The 12,527-nt window shown below is 34.0% G+C and overlaps 1 protein-coding gene across 3 annotated transcripts in view; it reads right to left on the bottom strand.

The window, feature by feature from the left end:
- The window catches only part of NEXN (nexilin F-actin binding protein), a 73,501-nt gene that overhangs the window by 40,240 nt on the left and 20,734 nt on the right, over nt 1-12,527 (bottom strand). For all 3 annotated transcript variants that reach the window (XM_068540154.1, XM_068540155.1, XM_068540156.1), the window contains exons 2-7: nt 8,667-8,745; nt 6,763-6,841; nt 6,529-6,677; nt 1,757-1,798; nt 375-572; nt 105-281 (exon numbers count right to left, since the gene is read on the bottom strand). In XM_068540154.1, the coding sequence (XP_068396255.1) occupies nt 105-281; nt 375-572; nt 1,757-1,798; nt 6,529-6,677; nt 6,763-6,841; nt 8,667-8,745 (724 nt within the window). The remainder of the gene's footprint in view (nt 1-104; nt 282-374; nt 573-1,756; nt 1,799-6,528; nt 6,678-6,762; nt 6,842-8,666; nt 8,746-12,527) is intronic.

Below are 12,527 nucleotides of genomic sequence, written 5' to 3'. Positions count from 1 at the left end.
AATATATAATTTGTATAATATAATACATAAATGTTATGTATCATAATATAATTATGTATTACAATATCATATATAAATGTTACATATATATCAGTTTGTTTTACCATTTGCCGCCTTGCTTCTTCAAAAGCACGCCTCTCTTCTTCTAAACGTTTTCTTGCTTCCTCCTCAGCTTGCTTCCTTCGGTTTTCTTGTCTTTGCCTTTCCAATTCTTCAAAAGTCAGTTTCAATTTTCCAGGAGAAAGTGACTCTTTTTTTGCCTCACTTTCCAGTTCATCGTCCTAAGAAAACATAATGAAAACCTGTTAGTCATAAAGGGATATGCTGCTAACCAACTTAACTGCTTTTATTTGTTCTTTATTTAAAAAAATTACCATGACCAATGAAAGACACTTTGCTTCCTTGAGAGATCGACGTTGTTCTTCATATCTTATTCTTTTATCTTCTTCATACTTGACCCTTTCCTTTTCTTCTTGTTCTTTTTCTAGATCTTCGAAATTCTTTTTTATTTTTCCAGATGGTTTGTGTGATTTGACAGGTACCACTGTTACAAGCAGTGAATCATCTCCTTCCTAATTTATAAAATAGATAATTAGCATATTTCTTCCTAATCAAAATTTAGGTTTCATGGGACTTCCATCATTGGTGAATTTCATTACATTGCCATCAATGTTACGAAGAACAAAAATTAATATTTTTTACAGATTTCTATTAAATAGCTCTTTCTCTGAATTCATTGTACATGATGAGTTAATCTTATTGAAATCCACTGCTGACAGGGTTCAAGAAGCATCTTTTTTCCTAGAAGATGGTGTTAATACAGTTGTTTGGATAAAATTGCGTGAAATTATCTGAATTTCACTATCCGTGCACTCATCCCACAAAAGGTAATGTGCATGTGAGCATACTCTAAATCAATTTGATGGTGGATGGCTTCAGTTTAAACACACAAGAAAGGTTTCTGTGTTTGATTTTTCTCTCCATGCAAGTTTTTAAATACTTAATAAAACATATTAGCAAGGAAAAAAACCCCCAGTATTTCCAAGTGATTTAGAAAACATTTATATTATGGACAAAACTCTTTGGCCTTTGGTCCTATTCAAATATTCTTAAACTTGTTTTTAAAATTCATTTTAATTAGTTCTATTACATCATCTGTTATTGCCTTTGAACTTTTTTCAAAAACAAAGTGAAGAATTGTAATATGTAACACATGCCCCCTAAAATAAAACTGCTTCCAATTTATGTGACTGTAGTTTTAGGCACACCATCAAATTGATTGATCTTTAACTTTCCCTGTTAGATAAAAAGAGATAACTAAAATTTTTGTGGTTTGAACATTCCTTCATCGTAATAGATACTGTACTCTCTGCTAGTATGTGATAAGCAAAACAAACTATCAGGAACTCTGAGGAAAGAAGACAAATGATGAAAAGAAAACTGCCTTTTTCAAATGTTAGCTTTCAACAGTCTCAACTATTAGTAACAGTTCAAGAAATATACAGCCTTGGCAGAGTATCTCAAACCGAGACTTGTGTCTCTAACCATGAAAGCAAAAACATACTTTTCTTTAAAAACACTAAGCTATAGCGTTTGAAAGTGCAAAAGTATGATCTTGCTTTGCAAAATATTTTTGTCCTTTTTGTTGTTGTTGCTATATTTATAATAAAAAAACTTTTAATTTTTTTAATTGAAAGATTATTTGTGAATCAGATAATTTTAGGTGAATGTTTCATTAAAGGAAATGTCCATTTACCTCTGATGCTGATTCAGTTCCCGTATTGTTTATGTCCTCAATCTATTGAATAAGAATTTTATATCATTACATTACATCAGATTTCTGCTTTTTGCTTTAAACATACAACTGAAAAGTATTAGTTGTGATTTATGGTAAATTTCAAAATTTAGAATTCTGAAGTATTTTTATGTTGCTCCAAATTAGCCAATTATGTCCTTTTAAATAGAGATTAAACCTTATATTAATTTTTGCATTTTGATATCAATATCTAGGGAACAACATATTAAGAAAAAATTAAAATAAAGCCTACCTTTGTAATTCTGGAATTTGAATAATGGACCAAACTCTTACAATCTGGCTGTGAGCTTACAACCAGCAGTTATTAATTAAGCAATTTAAACGGAGCTACAGAAACATTTCTCCATTCTCTCTCTGCCACAGCGAAAGGAAAACCTATCATTAGCAATCAAATAATCATCATGACTATATTTTACAATATAAATAGATGGCAAAAATATAACTGACACAATAATAAAGTGCAGTAAAAGGTGTAGGCTTTCACATGGCTAGTTTAGAAGGGAAAATAATTCTGAAAATCGTAATTGTTTATATTTTGCCAGATCTAGGTAGGAAAGGCCCTCATTCAGAAAGAGGGAGCTCAATTTGGCCATTAAGATTAGCTTGAGGGGCAGGCTAATGTACAATACATAACAGAGTGAGAAATGACAGAAAGGTGATTTAAATAACACAGTGTTTGAGATCTCAGGAAAAGGAAACATAAGCAACAGGAAAATGGAAAAAGTTAGAAAGTAAAAATTCAGATTGTTTATTATTTTAATTTGATTTTTAACACCAATGAAAGAGCTGGAAGTAGTTTGTTCCTCACTCAGTCTAAGGGAATTCTGCTGTACCTTGTCTCATACTAGGAACTGGGCTGGCTAAATCCCTGTTCTCTCATCATCCCACTTTTCTATATTCTCTGTCAAGAAGAAATAATACATATTATTAAGATACCAAATTTCTTGAAAAAGAAATTATTCTGAACAAATCATTTATTAAAAATAAATCTTCTGTATCTTAATAGTTTATTTTAAATAGTTTTGTTCAGAATAATTTGCTTTGTTACAGAATTATTTATTACACGGATTTGTTGTATAAATGATGAAGGTTTTATTGAATGATAAATGATACTATGAAAAATTTTAATGGATCTGTAATAAAGTAATTACAAAATTATTTCCCTTCAAAAGAGTGCTAATAATTCCTCTACAAATCATGTTAATCTCAATAAAAAGTTCTAGGAGATATGGTGAGAAGCGAGACATTGAGAGCATAGGGAAGAAAAATTCTAAATTTTTTAACCCCAAATTTCTTTTTCTTGCTGCTACAACCTTCTCAGATTTTTATTAGCTTACAGTAGATAATAAACTATATTTAGAATAGTTTTTCTTTGGTTGGGTGTTTTTTTGTTTTTAGTTTTGCTTTCTTCTTTGCTCATTTTAAACCATTATCAAAACAACAAAAGATAGAATTTTTTTTCCATTGGTTTCAACAAAAAAAGAAAAAGATGAATTTGCCTAAGTGGCCATGGTCTCAGTATATTCATAGAGAACTAAGATATTCAGTTCAATTATAGTGCTAGCTTTCAGAAGCTACCACTGAAGATCTGCTTCCCAATTATTTCTTTTGATTTATGGAAAGAAAACTCCTTTTGCTCCTTCCCAAATCAACTTCCTTTCTCCCCTTTCTTTTCAACATCTCAATCTCCCACCAATAACTTCTCTTTTTCTAAGTTGATAGACATTAACCTTGTCCATCAAAATATCCTCAAAGATAACCAGATTATACCAAACTAAGATTCTTCCCCAAATTTTATTGGTCTTTGATTCCAACATCCAGTATACGAAGTATGCCTATATTTAATTCATCATAACATCCTAGAATCTCAGAAGTGGTAATTATCTTAAATGTTACTCAGCTACCCGTCTGACTCAGGAATCCTTTCTATAGTGTTCTTGACTATGGACTTATACAAGAGGATTTTTCAAACAAACATTAAGACTCTTCTTGACTATGTCATGCCTTACTTCTTATATTCAAAGATAGATTAAATTTTATTAGATTTGAGTGGAAAATGTATTTAATTAGGTTTTAAAATTAGACTTCCCATATTTGCAAGATGAAATTACTATTAATAGTTTATATTGCTCTACCTACATATTCTCAAATAATTTAATAGGCTAAAAATTTTATTAACCAAGATTCTCTCGCACCCTGCCATGGAGTATCTAGGGTTACTAAAGAAAGTGGTTCTTTTTCATGATTAGTTTTCTTCCATCTCTCTCTGAGTATCCTATGTCTTCATCATATTCAAATTCACCTCAACACATATATTTCTTCTTTTTGAAACCACTGCCATATTCAGTTCTTGGGGTGGTAGTGTAATCAGTGCTTTTTGGAAAAGGACACAAGACTTAAAAAGAGGTAGACTAACCCCATATGCATACTCACCATTTCCTGCCAAACACCATATATTTTAATTATATATTTTATTACCTTATTTTACAATTTGTATTATAAATATAATTACATATAGTGATATACTTTATATATAACCTAAAATATTCATTTATTATATATTGTATTCCCTTATTATAATAAGGGAACTCCCCCCTTATAATTGTATTCCCTTGTGAAATTTCATTTCTTTTTTTAAAAAATTAATCTATTTTTGGCTGCATTGGGTCTTCATTGCTGTGTGCAGGCTTTCTCTAGTTGTGGCGAGCGGGGTCTACTCTTCTTCGTGGTTTGAGGGGCTTCTCACTGCGGTGGCTTCTCTTTGTTGCAGGGCATGGGCTCTAGGCACGCGGGCTTCAGTAGTTGTGGCTCGTGGGCTCTAGAGCGCAGGCTCAGTAGTTGTGGGCATGGGCTTAGTTGCTCTGTGGCATGTGGGATCTTCCTGGACCAGGACTCGAACCTGTGTCCCCTGCACTGGCAGGCAGATTCTTAACCACTGCACCACCAGGGAAGTCCGAAATTTCATTTCAAAATGAATACTCATCTTTGATGACTGGAGGTGGCAGAGGTAAAGTACACCAACCTCTCTTCAGACAAAGAGATACAAAGTAATAAAATATAGGAAATTCCAATTCTTTTCTGTAATTCATCCGGCATATGACATTTTTTGTCACCATATAAATGGCTGTTTGTGCCATAAAAGTGGTTATTTGCAAAGTCAGGGTAAATAAATTTCTTTGACATGCAAATACAGCATATGCTTTGCCTTCTTTGTCACTTTAAAAAAAAACTTTTGTTTGTTTGGGTTTTTTTTTTTGCCCGCACTGCGTGGCTTGCAGGATCTTACTTCTCTGACCAAGGATCCAACCCTGGCCCCGGCAGTGAAAGCGCCAAGTCCTAACCACTGGACCGCCAGGGAATTCCCTGTCACGTTTTTTAAAGAAAAGTAGTGGAAACTGAAAGAAGCATAGCAAATAGATTTAAGGCACTTAAGGAGTAGACAAAAAAGAGCCAAGTACAATCTCACAATAAAAACGGTTATGAAAGACAATATACTGTGAAGACGATGTTAGGATAGTTGTTAAAATACTAATGACAGAAGGAGGAGAAACTAAAATGATTTCATGACATTTTATCTGTATGTACTATTATTTAGGTGAAACATTTATTTATAGCCCACTTACTTTGTACCAGGCACCGCACTAAGTGCTTTGCTTTTATTAACTCATATAATCTTATTAAAAACGCTAGGAGATAGATACCAATATTGTCTCGTTAAGCTCACTACATTGATCATCTCTTTTGATCCTACAGTGTAGACAAGGTTAAAGTACATAAGCAGTATAACTGTCTTCTGTGTCTTTTTTCTATGTCTCTATGACTACAGATCGTTTATAATATAAAACAAATCAATATATTAAAGAAATTTTTGTGAATTGACCAGTTCTTTACTTAATAAAATGTAATTATGACTATTAGAATTTCAAGTTTCTATGTCATTACACTCATGAATCATTTGGAGAGATTAGCTTTTTCTGGAAATTAGATCAGATTCTTGAGTATTTTAAAATACTTACCAGCTTCTTAGTTCTCATGCTCTGAGAAGAAAATATATGGGAATTCTAAGTTCATTAAGAGACTATATAAAATCATAGTAATAATGTTTTTCTCCCTCTAATTTGTCCTCTGTGGCTATGGGCAACAGTAATGGCTATACGAAGGAAATGACTGTCACACATTTCTCCCTTCTACTACCATCCCCAACTTAAAAAGAAAAGTTAAGCTAGCTAATAGTACCATTATTGAATAAAATGTGACTTAAATTTGTTTCAAATAATTGAGTAGGAAGATATCCTAATTAAGCCTATGTTTGATAATAACCAGCAAGTATTTTTTGATTGCTATTAAAAGACCAGCATTTTGTTATATGCTTGTGGATAGTTTATGTGTGAACTTGCCTTATATCTTTGTAAAATTCTCTAATGTGTCAAGAAAAATAAGGAATGTGGACAGTGTAAGGAATGCAGAGAGAATGATAAGATGGTATATAACAAAAGTCATCTCAGTATTCAACCTTGAAATAGGCACATTCTGCCCTTATCCTTCTAGGCATTTGATATTAAATATTTGTGCTTAAGATCTTATTTCCATGTTAGCTACTATTTAATAGGTTTATGTTATATTAAAATATTTTGATTAGGCAGCATACTGATTAGTTTTACTCTGTACAATTAGTTTCTGAAGCAAATACCAACTTAATATCTAGTGTATACCTGCTCAGCCCTTTTTGCTAATTCACGTTGTATCTTCCTCTTTTCTAACATATCCTGCTCAATTCTGCGTTTTCGTTCCTCTTCTGTTCTCTTCCTTTGTTCCTCTTGTCTTTGTTTCTCCATTTCAGCAAATTTACCTTTAACAGTTCCTAAGAATATATGAAACATGTTTGATATTTTGCTATGCTTCCTTTTTTGCAATTTTATTTACAATTTGCCCCTCAAATGTCTTACCTGTTAGCTTTGGGACATAAGCCTTTTCTACTTTAGAAGATACATCTTCCTCGTCATCAGAAGCAAGCATTTCTTTAATCTAGATGGTTAAATAAATTAATATGAACATATCCAAACTTTAGACTAGATCATATCATATGCAGAGTTTGCAATTAGCTTATAAACAGAAAATATTAAATATAGTTAATATGAAATGTGGTTAATGTGAATAACAAATAAAATGTAAAAGATGAAAATGAATATTTGCATGAGAATAAAATAAAATAAAATAACCTCCTGCTTTTTCCTGTTCCATTCTCTCTCTCTAATATATTGTTCTTTTCTTCTTTGCTTTTCGTTTCTAGATCTCCTTTGATTTCTTTCTTCCCTGGCTCTCTGCATGGCTTCAAACTTATCCTTTACATCACCCTTGCCAAGTTTTGGCACATAGGTTTTTGGTACAGGTTTAGATGAAGAAAGCAGAAGCTTCATTAGAAGAAAATAAAGAGAAGAAAGTTAAAAAAATAAGAAAGGAAGAAATTAGGTAAAGATAGATCAGAATAAGCAATATAAGAAATATTTATTGAAACAGACTATAGATAGAAATGAGTTTGAAACCTTTATTTGTATAATCAAAGTCTGATTAGATACTTTCCAAAGTCTAAGTATGAAAAATGAAATTACAGAAAATATGAGAGTAAAAATGTTATCAATATATAGCAAAGAAGTCCCATTTTGTAGGTGTGTTCCACTGAAGCTGAAGGCTAGCAAAATATAAAAATTGAAGACTGGATTCCAATTTAAAACAACCTGTATCTTATTGTCCTATTTCATTACATTAAAGATTCAGATTTTACATCTCTTGCTTAAAAGATACCAAGACTAATTTTAATAAATTAGATGAAGTTGAAAACAAAGCAAAAAGTTTAAGACTAATTCACATAAGCCTAATTCTTGCTTGTTTCCATATCTAATATCAGCAAAACTGAAGGCCTTTACTTCTCATTTGTGGCTGAGGTGAGCCAAGGTCTTTGTGCACAAGCAGTGATTTTTGTTGTTACTACTGCTATACTGCCCATGCAGAACTTCTTTAAACCCACGTTGAAAATATGTGAGAATGCTGTATCATTCCAAGTAGGATGTGCCCTAAGAGGAAAATCCCCAAATGACAAAAGAGGTTTCCAGAGAAGGAGGAATCTGTTAAAAGACTAGAGAAACGATTTTCCTCCATCTGAAACCAGGGAAGCAAATTATTTTCATCTTTTTGAAAATTAAACTGATCTCTAAAAGAAGTTTCAGAAAATAAAACTTCATTGCCTCAGAACACCAAACCCTTTCTCCTAGTGATAATGGCAAATTGCTTAATTAATCTGTGCCATACCCAGCCCCTATTTTATTTTCTACTTATGGTGCCATTGGCCATTTTAAGGTTTTTTAAAGTTTATAATTTTGGGGTGTCAGCAACTGATTTCTTCTTATTACAACTCTCAGTAACAACAGCCAAGAACCAGAAAAAGGCCTAAGATAAGTTTAATTGCAGCTGCTAGAAGAAGTAGCTAAGAAGGATCCTCACCTGAGAGTGAATTATCTGTTTCTCCTAAGAGTATATACATCAATTCTGTTTTTTTTAATACTGAAAAAATAACTTCTAAAATTTATCAAGATATTAAAATCTACTCAAGATGCTAGCCATCACATCCACTTCACTATCACTCACAAAACTTCATAATCATGCTTCCTAGATAAGAATCCAAACGAAAACACTGGGCCCAAGACCAGCCTGTGAATTTTACCTCTTCTTATGTTTTACATCTTGACACTATGTTACTATGAACTTCTGTGAATGACCTTTCCGCCAGTTGCCCTTTTCAGCAATTCTGCAGTCAACCCTATGATTCCCCTATTTTTTAACTTTTAAGACTTACCTCAGCCTTTTGGGAAATATCATTCATGTTTGCTCTATGTGGTCTTGGGGTGATTATGAAGCTTTGTAATTTTTTGCACCTGAAAAAAATATATTAGTATTGAATAAGAATTTTGATACCTTAATTTTTTAATATGCTGTGTATTTTTTTAAAGAGAAATAGCACGTTAATTTCCCCTCAAAAAATAATGACATCATCCAAGCAAGTAATAAATTATAATAACCCTCAGCTTCTTTTCCCAAGATTCAGGGTATAGAAGGTACAAGGTGCAAGGTGTTAAAAGATTCTTGTAAGTTTACAGCCCAGAATAACTTAGTGAACGTATCAAGTACCCTTGCAAAAAATTTGTATTCTGCAGTTATTGGATGTATTATTCTATAATTATCAATGGGGCCAAGGTGGTTGATCGTGTTATTTAGGTCTTCTATGTCTTTACTAAAAAAAATTTTTTTGGCCTAGTTCTATCAGTCTTAAACTATATGGAATTTTCCACTCCTTTATTATTTTATTTTTGGCTGTGTCCGGTCTTAGTTGAGGCACGTGGGATCTTCGTTGAGGCATGCGGGATCTTTTCGTGGCAGCGCAGGCTCTTCATTGTGGTGTGTGGGTTTTCTCCTCTCTAGTTGTGGCACGCAGGCTCCAGGGCGCATGGGCTCTGTAGTTGTGGCATGTGGATTCCAGAGCACGTGGGCTCTGTAGTTTGCGGCACACAGGCTCTAGTTGAGGCACGCGAGCTCAGTAGTTGTGGCGCACAGACTTAGTTGCCCCGCGGCATGTGGGATCTTAGTTCCCTGACCAGGGATCGAACCCACGTCCCCTGCATTGTAAGGTGGATTCTATACCACTGGACCACCAGGGAAGTCCCTGTCTATTCCTTTAATTCTGTCATTTTTGTTTTATGCAATTTCAAACTTTTAAAAATGCATATGTTATGACTATAATGTTTTCTTCTTGAATTGGCTCTTTCATCAGTATGAAATTTCCCTCTTCTTATCTCATTGTCTTGAACTTATCTGTTATTAAAATAGCCACACCAACTTTCTTTAGTTTGCATGGTGTATAATTTTCTAGCCATTTACTTTCAACCTACTTATCCCTTTATATGTAAAGCACATCTCTTGGACACAGCATATAACTGGATCTTGCATTTTTAAAAATTCAATTCTGATAATATCGTTTAATTGCAGTGTTTAGCCTATTAACATTTAAGGTAACTATGTATATGAATGGACTTCTTAAGCCTACCATTTTACTATTTGTTTCTTGTTTGCCCCTCTTTTTTTGCTCCTCTATTATTCTTTTTCTGCCTACTTCTGTATTAGTTGAATAATTTTTAGAATTTTATCTATTGGCTTTAAACTTTTAATTAAAAAATTTTTAAGGTATAATAGACATACAATAAGTTGTACTTTTTGAAAGTGCACAATTTGATAAGTTCTGATATATGTATATACCCATGACACCATCACCACAATCATGATATAAATATATATATATATAGGGGGACTTCCCTGATGGTCCAGTGGTAAAAAATCTGCCTCCCAATGCAGGGGATGCGGGTTCGATCCCTGGTTGGGAACTAAGATCTCACATGCTGTGGGGCAACTAATCCTGCGTGCCACAATTACTGAGCTCGCGCACCTCAACTAGAGCCCACGTGCTGCAAACTACAGAGCCCACGTGCTCTGGAGCCCAAGCGCCACAACTAGAGAAGAGAAAACCCACACGCCACAACTAGAGAGAAGCCCGCGCACTGCAAGAAGATCCCACGTGCCACAACTAAGACTAGATGCAGCCATAAAAATTAAATAAATAAATAAATAAATAAATAAATAAATAAATAAATGAAATATTTAAAAAAAAATATATATATATATGTAGGGATTCCCTGGTGGTCCAGTGGTTAGGACTTGGTGCTTTCACTGCTGTAGCCTGGCTTCAATCCCTGGTTGGGGAACTAAGATCCCTCAAGCCATGCAGCGTGGCCAAAAAAAAAAGATATGAATATACACATTACACCCAAAAGTTTTCTCAGACCCCCTTTAACCTCCCTTTTCTTCTAGCCTTTCCCACCTCCATCCCTAGGCAGATATGCTTTCTGTCACTGTAGATTAGTTTAAATTTTCTATAAATGGAATCATACAAGTATATACTCTATTGTTTGGCTTCTTTCACCATGCATAATTATTTTGAGATTCATCCATGTTGCTGCATATATCAATAGTTCATTTCTTTTTATTACTGAATTTTATTCCGTTGTATGAATATACCAGAGTTAACCACTGTTAATCATTCATCTGTGGATGGACATTTAGGTTGTTTCCACTTACTATTACAAATATAGCTGGTATTGGGCTTCCCTGGTGGCGCAGTGGTTGAGAATCTGCCTGCCAATTCAGGAACATGGGTTCAAGCCCTGGTCTGGGAAGATCCCACATGCCATGGAGCAACTAAGCCCATGTGCCGCAACTACTGAGCCTGCACTCTAGAGCCTGTGAGCCGCAACAAGAGAAGCCACCGCAATGAGAAGCCCGCACACCGCAGTGAAGAATAGCCCCTGCTCACGGCAACTAAAGAAAGCCCACGCACAGCAACGAAGACCCAGTGCAGCCAAAAATAAATAAATAAATAAATAAATTTTTTAAAAATAATAAAAAAATAGTATCCTTCTTAAAAAAAAACAAATTAAAGCTGGTATGAATATTCACGTACAAGTCTTTGTGTGGACATATGCTTTTTTATTTCTCCTGGGTAAATAAATAAAGTGTAATGGCTAGGCCTTATGGTAAATGTATGTTTAACTTTTTAAGAAACTGCCAAGCTGTTTTCCAAGTGGTTGTACCATTTTATCTTCCTACCAATAGTGTACAAGAGCTATACTTTCTCTACATCTTCATCAACACTTGGTATCCTCTTCTTAATTTTAGACATTCTAAATGTGTGTAGTGACATCATATTATGGTCTTAACATTTCCCTAATACCTAATGATATTGAACATCTTTTCATATGTTTCTTTTCTATCTGTAAATATTCTTTGGTGAAGGTATCTGTTCAAATCTTTTGCCCATTTTATTACTTGGTTGTTTATTTTCCCATTATTAAGTTTTGAGAGTACTTTGTATATTCTAGGTACAAGACGTGTATCAGATGTATGAATAGGAAAGATTTTTCTCCCAGTCTGTGGCTTGTCTTTTAATTTTTCTTTTTTTTTTTTTTCGGTCGTGTGGCACAGCTGCGGGATCTTAGTTCCCTGAGCAGGGATTGAAGCCAGGCCACGGCAGTGAAAGCACAGAGTCCTAACCACTGGACCGCCAAGGAATTCCCTGTCTTTTCATTTTCTTAACAGAAAATTTTGCATTTAGGTCTTTGATCCATTTTCAGTTAATTTTTGTATACGGTGCAAGTTCTCTCTCTCTTTTTTTTTTAATATGTGGGAAAACAATTTTTCCAGGGCCATTTATTGAAAAACTTATCCGGGCTTCGCTGGTGGCTTAGTGGTTAAGAAGTGCCTAAATGCAAAAGACACCAGGGAAGTCCCTGATTAGTGTACTATATAATGAGACCTGAAAAAGGTGGTGTAGGGAATTCCCTGGTGGTCCAGTGGTTAGGACTCCGTGCTTCCACTGCTGGGGCTTGGGTTCGATCCCTGGTCAGGGAACTAAGATACTGCAAGACGTGCGGCACGGCCAAAAAAAAAAAAAAAAAATTAAAAGAGAAAGAAAAGGGTAGTGTAACTCTGACCCTTCTTTTTGAAACTTGTTTTGGCTATTCTAAGTCCTTTGTATTCACATACAAATTTTACAATCAGATTGTCAATTTCTGTAAAAACGCCTGCTGTGATATTCATTTGGATTGTGTTG

This window comes from Eschrichtius robustus, chromosome 3, assembly GCF_028021215.1.
Source record: "Eschrichtius robustus isolate mEscRob2 chromosome 3, mEscRob2.pri, whole genome shotgun sequence".
In the NCBI taxonomy this organism is placed as follows: domain Eukaryota; kingdom Metazoa; phylum Chordata; class Mammalia; order Artiodactyla; family Eschrichtiidae; genus Eschrichtius; species Eschrichtius robustus.
Note: the sequence above shows the minus strand (reverse complement) of the source record. Positions and strands in the feature narration are given on the sequence as shown.